Source organism: Chanos chanos, chromosome 9 (assembly GCF_902362185.1).
Source record: "Chanos chanos chromosome 9, fChaCha1.1, whole genome shotgun sequence".
Classification (NCBI taxonomy): Eukaryota; Metazoa; Chordata; class Actinopteri; order Gonorynchiformes; family Chanidae; genus Chanos; species Chanos chanos.
The window spans coordinates 17,251,805-17,268,856 of NC_044503.1; the positions used below are offsets into that span (position 1 = coordinate 17,251,805).

General features: G+C 46.1%; 1 protein-coding gene across 1 annotated transcript in view; it reads left to right on the top strand.

Annotated features, from left to right (window-relative positions):
• LOC115821440 (serine/threonine-protein kinase WNK2) overlaps window positions 1-15,143 on the top strand; it is a 64,132-nt gene extending 48,989 nt beyond the window's left edge. Inside the window, exons 16-29 of the mRNA XM_030785266.1 lie at window positions 91-264; window positions 528-579; window positions 716-802; window positions 1,029-1,672; window positions 2,218-2,275; window positions 2,502-2,581; window positions 6,198-6,410; window positions 6,640-7,025; window positions 8,510-8,739; window positions 9,008-9,214; window positions 10,929-11,027; window positions 13,022-13,066; window positions 13,834-14,141; window positions 14,324-15,143. Of these exons, the coding sequence (XP_030641126.1) occupies window positions 91-264; window positions 528-579; window positions 716-802; window positions 1,029-1,672; window positions 2,218-2,275; window positions 2,502-2,581; window positions 6,198-6,410; window positions 6,640-7,025; window positions 8,510-8,739; window positions 9,008-9,214; window positions 10,929-11,027; window positions 13,022-13,066; window positions 13,834-14,141; window positions 14,324-14,674 (2,934 nt within the window). The 3' untranslated portion in view covers window positions 14,675-15,143. The remainder of the gene's footprint in view (window positions 1-90; window positions 265-527; window positions 580-715; window positions 803-1,028; window positions 1,673-2,217; window positions 2,276-2,501; window positions 2,582-6,197; window positions 6,411-6,639; window positions 7,026-8,509; window positions 8,740-9,007; window positions 9,215-10,928; window positions 11,028-13,021; window positions 13,067-13,833; window positions 14,142-14,323) is intronic.
• The last annotated feature ends 1,909 nt before the right edge of the window (window positions 15,144-17,052 follow it).

Consider the following 17,052-nt stretch of genomic DNA (forward strand, 5'->3'; position numbering starts at 1 on the left):
TGCGTGTGTGTGTGCATGCTCATAGGTGATGCTGTGCTCATAGGTGCATGAGACTGAGTCTCTTTCTATGTGTGTGGGTGTGTGTTTCAGGTGGAGAATGATTTTATCTTGCTGCTGGAGCGGGAGGTGTTTATTGAGCAGTTGAAGGATATCGTGGATAAGGCGGAGGAGATCCTGAATGAGGAGACTGAGGGGGTGAGGAGCAGTGAGCAGAGCTCCAGTCCTCCTCACGCCCACTGCAGCCCCAGGGCCCCAGGTTCACAGGTCAGCGATGCTCTCCTCTGCACTCTGAATAACCCTGACTACCGCTGCAGCAACACATGCATCTCTGCCTGCTTTACCTCTCCTGTCACCCACAGGTGTTTCAGAAGGCACAGTAAAACCAAGTGATAATGAAATGTTTAAGTCTTTAAACCAGTGGGGGTATTGGCACATTTTTGCTCACTTTTTGGAAATGTTCTAGAGACACACTGATTAGAGTTGATTTGTGACTTGTGGCTTGTGTGTATCTGTGTGTTCTCTCACAGGGAACAAAACCTCTCCAGTCCCACTCCAACCAGCTGGTCTACCAACAGAATGGTAAGATCACAATGGCAATCATGATGTAACAGTACATCTGTGTGAAGTGTCTGGACCCAAGTGTGAGTGTATGAGTGCGTCTGTGTGCCAGGGTGTATGTGTTAACAGACGTGTGAGTGTGTGTATCTTTTGATAGTGCTGCACACTGGGAAGCGCTGGTTCATTGTCTGTCCTGTAGCAGAGACACCCACACATAACAGAGAGGGCGACTCAGCAGGCAAAGGTAATGCACACCCTCCTTGACAAACACATTCAGAACAGTCACGCTTCGTGTGTGCATGCAGGCATGTGTGTGAGTAAACATAATGTTTGCTGCTCACTGCACCATGAAACATCACATCTCAAATTTTATCTTCCCAAACTGGCTCTAGACTTTCTGTAACACACACACCCTGTCTCTCTCTCTCTCTGTCTCTCCCTCACACACACACATTCTGTCTTGTACTCAGACCAGGAAAAGAGTCCTGCAGCCCAGTCTCAGGATGTCGGAGCTGAAACTCAGCAGAAACATTCTGCCATAGTTAAACCTGCCCGCGGTGCCCAGGACACGGCCCAGTCAGCAGAAAACCCTCCCCCACCACAGCAGACTGCACCGTCCATGGTCTCTGACATTCCGTGCTGCCCTATAGGACCTCCAGTCTCCCTCAAGAAAGGGGCGTCGACCTCACAGCAGCCGGCCAATCACGATGCCAGTCCCAATGTAGATCCACAACCAGGCCAAAGTAAGCAGCCAGTCGTGTTGCAGCAGCCTTTTGCCAAGCCCATCCCTCCAGTCTCAGTCGGCACGGCAACGAAGGCACAGTCAGAGCCACAAAGCCCCACCCACCACTCACAACAAGCCCTGCCCGCGACAACAGGCCCAACCCCCTCGCAGGCAGCACAAGCAGGGCTGACTGAGTCAGATGGGGAGGGGCCTCCCAGATTGGAGTTCACTGATAGGACAATAAAGACGTTGGATGAGAAGCTCCGAAACCTTCTGTATCAGGAATATAACCCCTCCCAAACCACCAGCTCTGCCTCCGACCCATCAGGATCCCCCCCGGTGTCAGACAGCCAGGGTATTGACACCACGCTGAAGAGAGGAGACATACTGGTACAACTACACTACCCAGAATTCCACTGTCTTTCATTGGACACTGAGCATTTTTGAAATTGCAGGTGAAACAAGATGACACAGTAGCCAGTGAGTCTGTGACTGTGTATGCTGGGCATTTGTGCCAGAACAGTGTGTCATGGTTTGAACTAGTCTTACTGGTCCCACTCCTGAACTGTGGAACACATGTGGCTGCCTTTCTGGTCTTGTTTCATGTGCACTGTCAAACATGGGCTCTGTCCGAATTTCCACAGCTGTACTATCAAAGTTCCGTATAGATGAGATTTCTTAGTCTTGTCTTCAGTTTTAGAATTGAGGTGCAATAGTAGATAATTCTTTGGTGCAGTAGATCATTATTTATTATAGTGATTTTTTTACTGGAGTGAAATGGTGAGTATTTGGGCTCATGTTTTAGATTATAAAGATAAAGAAAGAGGCTGTTAAATTCCATAGTATTATAGTTGAACGGGCGGGGGGGTAACATGTTTGATGATAAACCAGTTTATTTTGCCAACTGTCAAGTGTGCTTTCTTTCTTTGCTTCAGCCACAGATACCGGAGCGGACAGACAGCATTGGAATCCTGAGTGACCCTGCAGTTGTCTGTAAGTTAGTGAAACTCTGATACTGCCCACGCAACATATCTCCTCAAATTGTTTTTTTCTCTTGAAAGTACTCAACATTAGCTGTGTTTCTGCTGTGTAAAAGATGTGCATTTTGCTCTTATTTGATCAATGATATGTGAATGTCTGAATAGCATGTCTGTTAGACAGTGTGTTTGGGGAGGATGTGGGTTTGAGTCAGGATGGATAACAGGAATTGTATGTCCAGCAGCCTCTGACAGACCTCAGGACAGACCTCAGGACAGACCTAAGGACAGTCAGGGTGTGGCAGCCAAGGGCCGTTTCCAGGTATCACCCCCTCAGCACTTCTCAGAGAACTCTATTATGATTGCTAATAGAACAGAATTCATTACAGAAGACCAGTTATCCCCAGCTCTGCTCTTCAGCCATCCCCCAAACCCTGCTTCTTTTTCTCCTCACTGTTCACTCTGGCCCTCTCTCTACATCTCACTGTTCACTCTGGCCCTCTCTCAACTTCTCACTGTTCACTCTGGCCCTCTCTCAACATCTCACTGTTCACTCTGGCCCTTCTCAACGTCTCACTGTTCACTCTGGCCCTCTCTCAACGTCTCACTGTTCACTCTGGCCCTTCTCAACGTCTCACTGTTCACTCTGGCCCTCTCTCAACATCTCACTGTTCACTCTGGCCCTCTCTCAACGTCTCACTGTTCACTCTGGCCTCTCTCAACATCTCACTGTTCACTCTGGCCCTCTCTCAACATCTCACTGTTCACTCTGGCCCTTCTCAACTTCTCACTGTTCACTCTGGCCCTCTCTCAACTTCTCACTGTTCACTCTGGCCCTTCTCAACGTCGCACTGTTCACTCTGGCCATTCTCAACTTCTCACTGTTCACTCTGGCCCTCTCTCAACATCTCACTGTTCACTCTGGCCCTCAACATCTCACTGTTCACTCTGGCCCTTCTCAACATCTCACTGTTCACTCTGGCCCTTCTCAACTTCTCACTGTTCACTCTAGCCCTCTCTCAACGTCGCACTGTTCACTCTGGCCCTCTCTCAACGTCGCACTGTTCACTCTGGCCCTCTCTCAACGTCTCACTGTTCACTCTGGCCCTCTCTCAACTTCGCACTGTTCACTCTGGCCCTCTCTCAACATCTCACTGTTCACTCTGGCCCGCTCTCAACATCTCACTGTTCACTCTGGCCCTCTCTCAACGTCTCACTGTTCACTCTGGCCCTTCTCAACGTCTCACTGTTCACTCTGGCCCTCTCTCAACGTCTCACTGTTCACTCTGGCCCTTCTCAACGTCTCACTGTTCACTCTGGCCCTTCTCAACTTCTCACTGTTCACTCTGGCCCTCTCTCAACATCTCACTGTTCACTCTGGCCCTCTCTCAACGTCTCACTGTTCACTCTGGCCTCTCTCAACATCTCACTGTTCACTCTGGCCCTCTCTCAACATCTCACTGTTCACTCTGGCCCTTCTCAACTTCTCACTGTTCACTCTGGCCCTCTCTCAACTTCTCACTGTTCACTCTGGCCCTTCTCAACGTCGCACTGTTCACTCTGGCCATTCTCAACTTCTCACTGTTCACTCTGGCCCTCTCTCAACATCTCACTGTTCACTCTGGCCCTTCTCAACTTCTCACTGTTCACTCTGGCCTCTCTCAACATCTCACTGTTCACTCTGGCCCTCTCTCAACATCTCACTGTTCACTCTGGCCCTTCTCAACTTCTCACTGTTCACTCTGGCCCTCTCTCAACTTCTCACTGTTCACTCTGGCCATTCTCAACTTCTCACTGTTCACTCTGGCCCTCTCTCAACATCTCACTGTTCACTCTGGCCCTCAACATCTCACTGTTCACTCTGGCCCTTCTCAACTTCTCACTGTTCACTCTGGCCCTCTCTCAACTTCTCACTGTTCACTCTAGCCCTCTCTCAACTTCTCACTGTTCACTCTGGCCCCCTCTCAACGTCTCACTGTTCACTCTGGCCCTCTCAACGTCTCACTGTTCACTCTGGCCCTTCTCAACGTCGCACTGTTCACTCTGGCCCTCTCTCAACGTCGCACTGTTCACTCTGGCCCTCTCTCAACGTCGCACTGTTCACTCTGGCCCTCTCTCAACTTCGCACTGTTCACTCTGGCCCTCTCTCAACATCGCACTGTTCACTCTGGCCCTCTCTCAACATCTCACTGTTCACTCTGGCCCTCTCTCAACATCTCACTGTTCACTCTGGCCCTTCTCAACGTCTCACTGTTCACTCTGGCCCTCTCTCAACTTCTCACTGTTCACTCTGGCCCTCTCTCAACGTCGCACTGTTCACTCTGGCCCTTCTCAACTTCGCACTGTTCACTCTGGCCCTCTCTCAACGTCGCACTGTTCACTCTGGCCCTCTCTCAACTTCGCACTGTTCACTCTGGCCCTTCTCAACTTCTCACTGTTCACTTTGGCCCTTCTCAACGTCGCACTGTTCACTCTGGCCATTCTCAACTTCTCACTGTTCACTCTGGCCCTCTCTCAACATCTCACTGTTCACTCTGGCCCTCTCTCAACATCTCACTGTTCACTCTGGCCCTTCTCAACTTCTCACTGTTCACTCTGGCCCTCTCTCAACTTCTCACTGTTCACTCTAGCCCTCTCTCAACTTCTCACTGTTCACTCTGGCCCCCTCTCAACGTCTCACTGTTCACTCTGGCCCCCTCTCAACGTCTCACTGTTCACTCTGGCCCTCTCAACTTCTCACTGTTCACTCTGGCCCTCTCTCAACGTTGCACTGTTCACTCTGGCCCTCTCTCAACGTCGCACTGTTCACTCTGGCCCTCTCTCAACGTCTCACTGTTCACTCTGGCCCTCTCAACTTCTCACTGTTCACTCTGGCCCTCTCTCAACGTCGCACTGTTCACTCTGGCCCTCTCTCAACGTCGCACTGTTCACTCTGGCCCTCTCTCAACGTCTCACTGTTCACTCTGGCCCTCTCTCAACGTCTCACTGTTCACTCTGGCCCTCTCTCAACGTCTCACTGTTCACTCTGGCCCTTCTCAACGTCTCACTGTTCACTCTGGCCCTCTCTCAACGTCTCACTGTTCACTCTGGCCCTTCTCAACTTCTCACTGTTCACTCTGGCCCTTCTCAACTTCTCACTGTTCACTCTGGCCCTCTCTCAACGTCTCACTGTTCACTCTGGCCCTCTCTCAACGTCTCACTGTTCACTCTGGCCCTCTCTCAACGTCTCACTGTTCACTCTGGCCCTCTCTCAACGTCTCACTGTTCACTCTGGCCCTCTCTCAACGTCTCACTGTTCACTCTGGCCCTTCTCAACGTCGCACTGTTCACTCTGGCCCTTCTCAACGTCTCACTGTTCACTCTGGCCCTCTCTCAACGTCGCACTGTTCACTCTGGCCCTTCTCAACGTCGCACTGTTCACTCTGGCCCTCTCTCAACTTCGCACTGTTCACTCTGGCCCTCTCTCAACTTCGCACTGTTCACTCTGGCCCTCTCTCAACATCTCACTGTTCACTCTGGCCCTCTCTCAACTTCTCACTGTTCACTCTGGCCCTCTCTCAACGTCTCACTGTTCACTCTGGCCCTCTCTCAATGTCTCACTGTTCACTCTGGCCCTTCTCAACGTCTCACTGTTCACTCTGGCCCTCTCTCAACGTCTCACTGTTCACTCTGGCCCTCTCTCAACGTCTCACTGTTCACTCTGGCCGTTCTTAGATTTCCTGTTTTTTTTTTTTCTTCTGAAACAGGCTGGCGGACATTCTAGAAATTCAGTGACCCATAGCAGTGCTTGGCTTAAAAAAAAAATTCTTTCAGAATGACAGTTTTGAGGGTTTTTTTGCCAAGCTGATCTAAAATTTTTGATGATAATATCACATATTTAATTTAGTGTTAATTTTGTTTGTTCAACATGCATTGATTTTTTTTTTTCCATTTTACAGATTGTGCCAACACCTCCTGAAGTTGTCCAGCGGCTGGAGCGAAGCAGGAGGAGTCACAGCTCCTGCGGTTCCCCTGGCCCTACCCACTCAGAGGGTGGGGCCAACCACATTACAGAGCAGGAAGGCGGGGTTTCTATGACAGCTACCGAGAAGGAGGGTGGATCTCCTAAATCTCATAGCAATCGCTACTCTGCCCCTCCCAACTTTTATCAGGTATATCTGAATGTGGAAGCACCTGGAAAACCTGTGCCTTTCAAAATAACCATGCAACACCTGATACCAAAGATGACCAAATGTCCCTTCTGGTGTCCTAAATATTGCTAGAATAGGAAATGAATCAGTTACAAGATCGCAGATAACCCTAAACGCTGGGTAAAGATGACGAAACATATTAAATATCAAAATGGAGAAGATTGTTATTGTCTTTGGTTTTCTCCATCAGGATACACCCACTTCCAGTCCAGAGGGGTCGCCCACAATGCCTCGTGCTCAGACTTCCCTTTCGGTTGATGTGGCAACTCAACATGGATTCCGTCTCTCCTCTGAATCTGCCGAAGAGGACAGTGGTTATGTCCCACCCCAAAAGGCCACGCCCTCTGCCCACACCCAATCAGAGCACAGCGGGAGTGACCTTGTGAAGAGGGCGGTGGCTTTCCTACGCCGTCCGGGCCGCAGCACCAGTTCTGATTCGCCTAGCCATCCACCTGTTGTTAATGGCCACACCCCCAGTGCTGCAAACCATACCCCCTCTGCATATGTAAGCAGCGACAATGACTCAGAGTTTGAGGATGCTGACATGAAGAAAGAGCTGCAGAGACTTAGAGAGAAGTATGTATTGAACACACACATACAAATACATACACACACACACACACACGCACACAAACACGGGAGGTAATCCCTGCCAAAATTAAAATGAAAATGAGAGCGGTAAAATGAAAGTTCAAACCCTGTTTTTTGACACTTCTTTTTCAATGCTTGTGCACACATATCCTGCCAAAATGAAAAATTAAATCTCGATTTTCATTTTCACGACAAACACGAGTCTTTTCTGACAAAAATACAATTAAAATGTCTTTTTGTCATTTCACTTCATTAGTTAGACTTTTCATTTCAACAGACTTTGAGGTACAAAACAGACAAAATGCAAACGAAAAGACAAAGTTAATAAACCTATGGCAAAGTCCCGGTTTGCGATTTAATTTTTGACATCAACGCGCTGGATCTGACAATATGAAAAGGCAAAGGCAAACGAGCACTGCGTTATCGTTTCCAATTTTGGCTTTTCATTTTCGAGTTAGCCTACATGCAAATATGTAAATATATGTTGATTAGAAATGGGCGTTGCCCAAAGACGGGCGCCAATGATGGAAGTCACGTGATCAAGTGCTTGAAAGCTGAAGTCAAGTGCTTGAAAGCTTAAACACACCAAACAGTGAATTTCCCCCTACAAAATTTGGCTCTGGGGGCGTGGTCGCGAAAACAGCAAGCAAGTCACCTAGCTCAAAAGTTCGAATGCTTCAATGGCAGTCTACAGTGGTCAATTTGCCCCGACCAGAGCCGTTGAGAGTTTTTTCTACCACTCTGGCCCCAACTAAGTTCATGTAACATTTAAACAACAATTCGTGTCGATGTACACAATAAGGTCGCTCATTTTAATCATCACGTTTTATGCTACATGTAACCTTTAGCCTTTAGCCTCCGCCATCATAGCAACGCCCATTTCTAATTAACATATATTTACATATTTGCATGTAGTCTAACTTGAAATGAAGTGAACTAATGAAGTGAAATGACAAAAAGACATTTTAATTTTATTTTTATTTTTGTCAGAAAAGACTGGTGTTTGTCGTGAAAATGAAAATCGAATTATCTAATTTAATTTTTCATTTTGGCAGGATATGTGCGCACAGGCATTGAAAAAGAATGTCAAAAAACGGGGTTTGAACTTTCATTTTACCATTTTCGTTTTCATTTTCATTTTGGCAGGGATTACCTCCCATACACACATGCTGGCGTAAATGATTGAGACCCCTCACACTGTGGGCTGAAAAGACTGTCTCCTGTTTTTGTCTTTGATAGATGTGTAAAACATGAGGAGGTTTCATCTGTACTGTCATTATACCTTGCAGCATAAGGAAAGCATACTAAAGAGCTTCAGTAATGCTTTTGATTGACTGACTGTATGTGTGGGTTTGATCCACACCCGATATGCCGATATGGTTTCTCTCTGCTCCCTATGATGTACAGCTAGACTACACACTAAAGGTTTAATGGTAACACCCCACCCAATCCTCTCTCTCTCTCTGTAGACACATCAGGGAGATTTCAGAGCTGCAGGCTCATCAGAGAGGGGAGATAGAGCAGCTGTATGCTCGGCTGGGCAGGCCAGTCCCTCCCAGCGTGGGCTTCCTCCATGCAGCGCCCCCTACAGGCCGACGCCGCAGGGCCTCCAAACACAAAGTCAAAGCAGGAAAACTCCTCAACCCCATGGTTCAGCAGCTCAAACACAATCGCAATAACATGGCCGGTCAGTGTGGGTGTGGGTGTGGGTGTGTGTCATAGAGAGATGGTGTGTTCGTGGTATAGCGGAAAAGTATTTTGAATTAGACTATGAGAAATGTGTGTGTGTGTGTGTGTGTGTGTATTTGTGTCATAGAGAGCTGGACTGTGTGTGTGGTGTGGCAGAGAAGTATTTTGAGTTAGACTAAGAATTTTGTGTGTGTGTGTGTGTTGTATGACCTAGCTTGGTGTGACTGAGTGTTTAAATCTCTCTCTCTCTCTCTCTCACTCCCTGTCTGTCTCTGTAGGTGAGACGTGTTCCAGTTCGGCCAGTTCTCCTGCTCGGAGCTCAGTTTTGGCTGTGAACAGTTCTGTTGGATCTAGCACTGCTACGCTCCAGAGTCCAGTCTCAGAACCACTGCATTCAGTCCAAACCCAACAGCCATGTTCCCTCAAAGGCTCTCTGTCGTCAGACAACATCTATGGCACAGCCATACACACATCACCTGGGCAAGGTAAACATACAGACACACACACACACACACACACACACACACACGCTCACACAGAGCTGGGCTAAAGGGTATATGTATTTACATGTGTGTGTAGGCACACTGCAGGGACACATCAAATACACACAGGTAAGTGCCAGCAAGAATATTGTCTCTCTCACCCCCTCTCTTGCTCCTACACACACACACGCGTGCGCGCGCGCAGCATAAAGACAAACATCGCTCCATCTCTCCCTCCGATGTGAAGTGCCCATTTAAGTCTGCACCAGAATAAACGAAGTGTTACTGAAAATGTCTGATACATGTAATGGGTCGGTCGCTGGGGTGTATTTGGTTGGTTATCACAGATGTTGCATATGTTTAAAAAAATCATGCAATTTCACTGTTATGCACAAGGGGGCACTGGTGGGCAACATTTGACTCGTATCACATACTGCATATGTCAGGAATACCAGTATAAGGAAGACATTCTGTGCCTCCTCCTCACAGGGACAGAATCCCTTTGTCACACACACATTCACGGCACACACACACAGACAGAGGTGGTAAGTAGTAAAGTATGTTTACTTTATTGTAAAGTAATAATTGTGTAATTATCACTCTAGTACATTTCCACTGCTAATTCTCCTTAAGCCCAGTTTATACTTCTGCGTCAAATCTACGCCGTAGGTACGGCATAGGCTCTGTGTAGCCGCGTACCCTACGCCGTAGCCTGACGAGCACCTCCCTGGAAATGTAACTACGCGTCGCTGCAGACCACAACAACTGTGATTGGTCCGCTTGGTAGCTTCACCCTCCTTCTGCTCAACCGGTTCAATGGTCGTACACAATCTCCTCCGATGTCTTCTCTCTTGTCTGTGTTGCAGTAATTTCAGTAAAAGTAACTGTTGTTCAACATTTGTTAGCTCCAAGTCCAACATGATCCACTCAGTTTCAGTCTCGATTGAAAATTTTTCAGCAAAATGGTGAACTGAGCACTCGTTATTTTGAGAGCTCCGTTTGTTTGCTGCCCAAAGTTTAGAAACTAGTCCTTCTTTCAAACGCAAAACTTGTTTTAAACATGTTGCTGTGCAAGGACTGAATTCCGACTTTTTATTTAACATTGCTTCATCATTTGTAATGCACAAGGAAATCAACACAGTGGCACAGAAATCCCACCGCAAACTAGCGTTTTGAAGGTTTCATTACAGAGCGACGCAGACACACCAACGCAGAAGTATAAATGCTCACAACAGGGTAGGCCACTCACGTAGGCTACGGCGTAGGCTCCGCGTAGAGCCTACACAGACGTGTAAATCAGCCCTTAGTCACTGCATCAGCACGTGTGGCCAGTGGTTTGTGAGTCAGTACAACTCCATTTCTTGACAGAATCTTTGCTGTCACTCACATACAGTATTGGAATCCTTTTACCACCTCTGCATACAGAATCATGTATAACCCAAATGCATAAACGCACAGTCACACTTTTACAACTGTCACACCACCAATGGACTTACAACACATGGACTCTGAAAACACCCCATACTAACTCCTCCAGCAGACACACACACACACACACACACGGGGACTAGGGCTGACAGATTGATTGCTGTAGTGTTGGGAGTATCTCTTCCCTGATGTGTTCGCTGTTACACCCTCTTTCTCTCTCTCTCTCTCTCTCTCTTTGTCTCTCTCCTTTCTTTCTTCTTCTCTCCTTCTTATATTCATTTTTTCACAGGCTGGACGGTTTACCACCAAACATCAGAGAGAGTCACCTTTAAATCTAGTAGCAAACCGCGCACTAGATTCCTCAGTGGACCTGTGTCTCTATCCATCTGTTTGTATTTGTTCTTTTCTACCTTTCTCCACTCATCCTCTTTTTCCTCGTTTTTATGTCCTTTCTTTTTCTCTCTCACCATGTCTCCCTCTTTCTGTAACCTAACTCTTTCATGGATTTTTTTTTTATTTTTGGTCTGTCTCATGCAGTTGCACATACAACAAATTCTCTCACTCTCTCTCTCTCTCTCTCTCTCTATCTGTCTATCATAAGCACTTGCACATACAACAAATCTCTCTCACTCTTTCTCTCTCTCTCTCTTTCTCTTTCTATTACATACATGCATGCACATTTATATCCATCATGTGTGTTTTATCTCAAATGTTTTTCCGCTCCTGAATCCTTGTATATTTCTGTCTCTTTTTTTGTTTATTTGTTTTTTTTCTTCACCTCCATACAAACGCTTTGTGCTCAGTCTCTGGTAGACAGATCAGTAAGCTTGTCTTCCCCAAACATGGGCCTTACAAAAACCTCACCCCTACAGGGGGTCACGCCAGTGTGTGTGTGTGTGTGTGTGTTTGCCAAAGCCTTTGTATCTGATCTCTACATGTTTGTTACTTCACTTGTTTTTGGAGTCACTTCTTCCTTCTATAATGGCATCCTCCCCTCCTGAAAAAAAGAATAGAATAAACAAAAGAACGATTGATGCAGTGGAGACCTGGAACGAAGGCCTCCCTCTCTCCCTCTCTCTTTCTCCCTTGGTTTTGTCTCATGTTTGGACTGGGAAGACGTGCATGCATCCGCCACGAGCAGGTCGCTATGGAGAAAACCAGGGCTGTATAATGATTATTACATCACTTCCTTTTCTCTGGCTTTTTTTTTCTTTACCTGCATGGAAATAAAGGGAAGCTGACAGAGTTGTTCTCTTGTTAGAAAATTTCTCTCTGTTTCTCTTTCTCTTTGTTCATTTCTGTTCACTCCCTCCCTCCTTCTCTGTTTGATATCCACTCCCCAATGTTACGCACAATATATATTTTTTATATATATATGTTTATATGTAGAGTTCTGTAGAGGTTTTTTTTTTTTTTTGAACTGGAGTCTACTTTTTTATGTTGATATGTTTAAATGTGAGGTTTCAGGTCTGTTTGTCCCCTTTTCCCAGTGTGAAGGGAGCATCTGATTCCACTTTTGATTCTGATGTCATGTTCAGATCACGCCTCGTGTCCTGTCTGTTGATTAGTGAATTCACACTGCGGTGCTCCATAAGAAAGACTGATTTATCTTGCAGTTTTTCACCTTTTTACTGTTCATCCAATCTCCTACGAACCGTCACACCCTTAATCTTTTTTTCCACAAACACCTTGTGGATGTGCCAGAGTGAAAGTCTAAAATGCCATACAGTGGTTTTGGTGGTCTGTGTGGCAGTTGATTGGAGCAAAGACAACATGAAGTTTAAAAACAGTCTGATGTAGTCTTTTTCCCCTCAGTCATCACTTTTTCTCTTGTGAATCTGATGGGCACTGAATTAGTTCTTGTAGCAGTACTTTTAAAGGTTATTGGTGGTCATTGATTCTGGAATAGGGAGAACTCATTTCAGTGAGATGTCCTAGCCAAACTGTGATGACTAAACTGTTGACATTATCATAGATATGGATGTGTTTGCAGAGTGACTGTAAGAATCAACAGGTGTCACTGACACTCAGAGAAATGTTTTTTTGTTATAACATCAGCCCAGTATGACCTTTACTCAAAATCCAGTGAAGAGCTCAGATGGTCCTGCTTATGCTCCATAGGTTACAACATCTATTTATTTTTATATGTTTGTTAACGTTTACGAGTGAGCTCTTCAGGCTCTCTTTTCACTGCCCACAGCCCTTGTCAAACCCCATTTAAAACCATTAATTTAACTTCTCCTCACTTCCTACCCCTATCCCCACTCAACCCTGTTTGTTTCTGTTCACTGACTGGTCGCTGTTTGTCCAATGAGCAGTGGCGTGTGGTGTGTCCCCGCCCACCCCTAACCATCTCTGTCTGTGTTGTTCTGCCTCTTGTAGGGTCAACACTGAAACGACTATGTCTAGGCAAAGAGCGCAGTAGTAGTAACTATCCCCTTTCTTTTTATTCTTCTGTCCTCCCTCTTTTTCTTTTCTTTTTTCCCCCCTTCCTGTCCTTTTTTTTTATTCTTTTTCTTCTGGCACGAGCTCCTCTGTTTGTATTAATGTGTGTGTGTGTGTGTGTGTGTGTGCGTGTGCGCGCGTTTTGCTTTGTGTTCCTGAGTTTGCACATGCAGCAGATTAGGTAAATACGCATTGCAACATGTTTAATTTCGACTATATGACATTACATGTTTTCTTTTCTAGCGCATGGCGTTGTATGGCATGAATGTGTGTAGTGAAATGCTTGAATAAATGTTGTGTTTTTATTTTTGCATCGTGATTTTTCAGTGATTTTTGGTTGTATTTCTGGGGTGGGAGTTCAGAACTAAACCTTTGGCTGCTTGTTATCCAGTACTCTTACAAAACACACATTAATATATGCAATCATCTATGTGACTGTTTCCATTACTGTGTCAAAGCTAATGTCTCACACAGGTCTTTCTCTGAGACTCTCTGTGGTACATATGTCTCCGTGACTATGGTTCAGTCTTGCTATCTTTGGCTTGACAATACTGACCATACAGCTGTGAGACAGACCTGTGCCCCAGAGCTGTCATGTAACAGATCCCTGTATTTACCTCACTTCAGATGAGGAGGCCTCACTGGCTGAGTGTAGAGAAACCTCAAATGGACAATGACAAACAGCCAATTGGTCACTGAGGGTTAGAGAGCCTGACAGTTTCTGAGAAAAACATTTCTTTTTTTCTCAGGGTCTTCCCACAGCACTGCAGCAGCCCCTGCCAACGCAGTATCCAGTGAACAACCGGCTCCGCCTCCTGTTACCATGCCTGCCTCCACCACTCAGCCAATCACAGCTCTGGCTCACGCACAGGCCAACAACAGCAACAATAAAAAAGGCACATTCACAGATGACCTGCACAAGCTGGTAGATGATTGGACGAAAGAGACACTAGCTGCTGCGCCCCAGCCCCGCCCCTCACTCAATCAGATTAAAGAGCAGCGGCGACATATGGACCTGCAGGCCACTGTCATGCCTATGGTCGGAGTCACGCATCAGGTACAATGTTCTGCCTAACGTAGACTGTTGATTACGTCTAAGTGCATTCCATAAACATGTCATAGAGATGGAAAACTAACAGTGTTCAAGATTCTCAGGCTGCGGAGGAAGGTTTTTTTTCACTTAACCTTCCACTCTTTCTTTCTTTTGATATCTCTTTCTCTCTCTCTCTCTCTCCCTAGGTCAGGTGCACAGTACCTCAGACATTCCATCTGCCTCTGTCCTGTCCGCTCTCAGTGGCCTGTGGTCCCCCGCCCATGCCCCCCAGTGTGAGCTCCACACCCTCCCCGGTTCTGCCCCCAGGGTACCTGGTGCCTGCGGGCCCATTTGGAGGGGTGATACCTGGGCCAGCATATGCATCCCAGTGGCCTGGCTTAACAAGTCCAGTGGGTGCTATGGGACCTGTGGGGGTCCTAGGACCGGCAGGCATGCTGCCGTACCCTACCATGGCAAACCCAGTGCTGCAGCCATTTCCACTGGCACTCGGTAACCCAGAGAACCCCATGTGCCCCAAAAATGCCAGGACTGCCTAACAGTCTAAGCGCCCAAGCCAACCTTACCTGCCCCCTGCCGACAAGCCCAAAGAAACTCTACCTTCATTTGTTCTAACAGTTCAGTCCCCCCTCTCATCACTGGTAGTTGGCAATCCAAAACCAACATCTGCACCTCTTGCTCCAAACTGGCTTTCGGTGTTTGCCTCTTATTTGCCTTCCCCCTGCCTGCACCAAGCCCCTCCCCCCTTGTCACAACTCACAAGTGGCAACCAGCGACTCCAAGTGAAAAGCTTCTACCATTCGCCAATCCGTTACACTAACTTATATTTTAACTACAGTTCCCATTGTCCCTATGTGTATCGGTCCTGTGTTGATGTCAGCGATGTTCTGCTTCATTTGCAGAAACACTTTGTGTGTATAGACTGTGAGCCTGTAAATATCCTTAGTGTGAGTGTGTATATGTAAGAGAGAGAGTGAGTGAATATGTGGAAACGTGTGTATGTGTAAGAGTGAGAGAATGCGTGAATAAGTTGAAACGTATGTGTGTGTTTTTGTCCTTTATGCATTGGACTATGGCCTTAATGACTCGTATAGCCATAATCAGTCACGTTCTCATGTGGTCCTTTTGTCCAGTTCTTTTCACCACAACTCAGCATCACTATTCGCTTGGCCTGTATTGTGAACACATGAAGAGGGCCACCACGGATGGATTCTGTCCAATGTCTTCGGTTGTTAAATACTTTGTAAAACACAACCCCTACACAACACAAACAGTTTCTGACCACACTCCAGACACACTGGACAGGAGAGAGAGAGAGAGAGAGAGAGAGAGAGAGGTTCAGGAAAATTTCTGTGCCTTCAGTATGCTCCCCTCAGACTTATTTTTATCTGTTTGAAAAGGAGCAAAATCAACAACTGAGAGATTTTACTGGGTTATCTGAAATCTCCAACTATGTTTTTAATGCCTGTTTTCTTTCATTTGAATTCCCCTCTGATAAAATACTACAGAATTTGATTGTTTTTTAGTCAGTAATTAATTTTGTGTTTAACTTCACGTTAGCTCCCTGAGCAGGTAAAAGATGAAACATTCATCGGGGCTGCAGACATTTTAGTGCAAGCGGCCCAAGCCTGTGTGTTCTCTGTGTGACACAGGAATGTGATCTTTTCCCATAAGAGCTTATTGATGCATAAAGCTTTCATAAGCGTGACATAACCATTCATAAATACTCATTTCAGCAAACAGAAATATCCACTCTTCCTCTTGGAGGTGAAGATATCTCAATGTGGGTAACACGCACCATGAAACACCTTGGTCCTGTTTACCTTTATTGGAATAAGCATTTATGAATATTTATGAGGATTCTATGTATTGCTTATGGGTGTGACATGACACAGGGGATCTAGTGTAGTGCATGAAATACAAAAGTGCTTCCTGTTGAACTTGGCACGGTTTACAGTGCTGTGTTTAAGCTCAGGATAACGCAAGAGATGAGTGGTGACTTTGATGTGAACACTCGCTATTTTGATAACTAGCCTACAGTATTGTGTGGTTTCAGAATGTAGCAATGAGCATCTTCGCATTATTGCCAAGATCGGGGGGGGGGGGATGGAGTTTTAGAAGTTGGACCCTCAAAAAGTGCAATTTCAGCCTTGTTATTGATGAAAGCTTTTTTAGACTGGCCTTTCCACTGAAGCCTTATCCACTACACGCTTTAAAGCCTGTACACTCTTCATTTGCCGCAGATTAGAGTCACCCATGGACAAAACCAGGAGTTTTCTTCTTAACCTGGGCTCGCTTTTTTTTTTTTTTTTTGGGTCCCTTTTGGGAGCACATTGGCTCTAATACAGGTGAGCACTCATTTATAAGTCATTGATGTTGTTTGTGTTATATTTGTTATAGGAGGGCAGTGCAGTCTTTCTGTATGATTGAATCATGGACATTTACTGTCTTGCATTTATGATGCATTTATTACCCCACCCCGTTAACACTTCACAGTCTGTCCAGCATGATATCAGACACATTTGATCAGTATTGATTTGTTATACACAACTGAACATGTAAGACAGCACAGGGAAACTCAACCTGTAATAGGTCAACCTAGATAAGTGTAAAGATGTGTGTATGTGTGTGTGCATGTGTGTGTGTGTGCTTGGTTTATAGACTGCGGTGCATTCTGTTGTTTTTTTTCTTTCTCTCTTTTGGTATAAGTGTTACTTTGATTTGATTCAACCATGAATGGAATGGAAGTGGCAGGCCTGGGTGATTGATGGTCCAGTGACACACGTGACACACAACACACACACACACACACATGTAGTGCTGATCATCAATAGTCCTACACCCTGTCACATGTAAAACATCAGCTGCTTTTTCTAACATACATTTGAAAGGAAGTTAAGTCTTCTTGAGCTGTGAG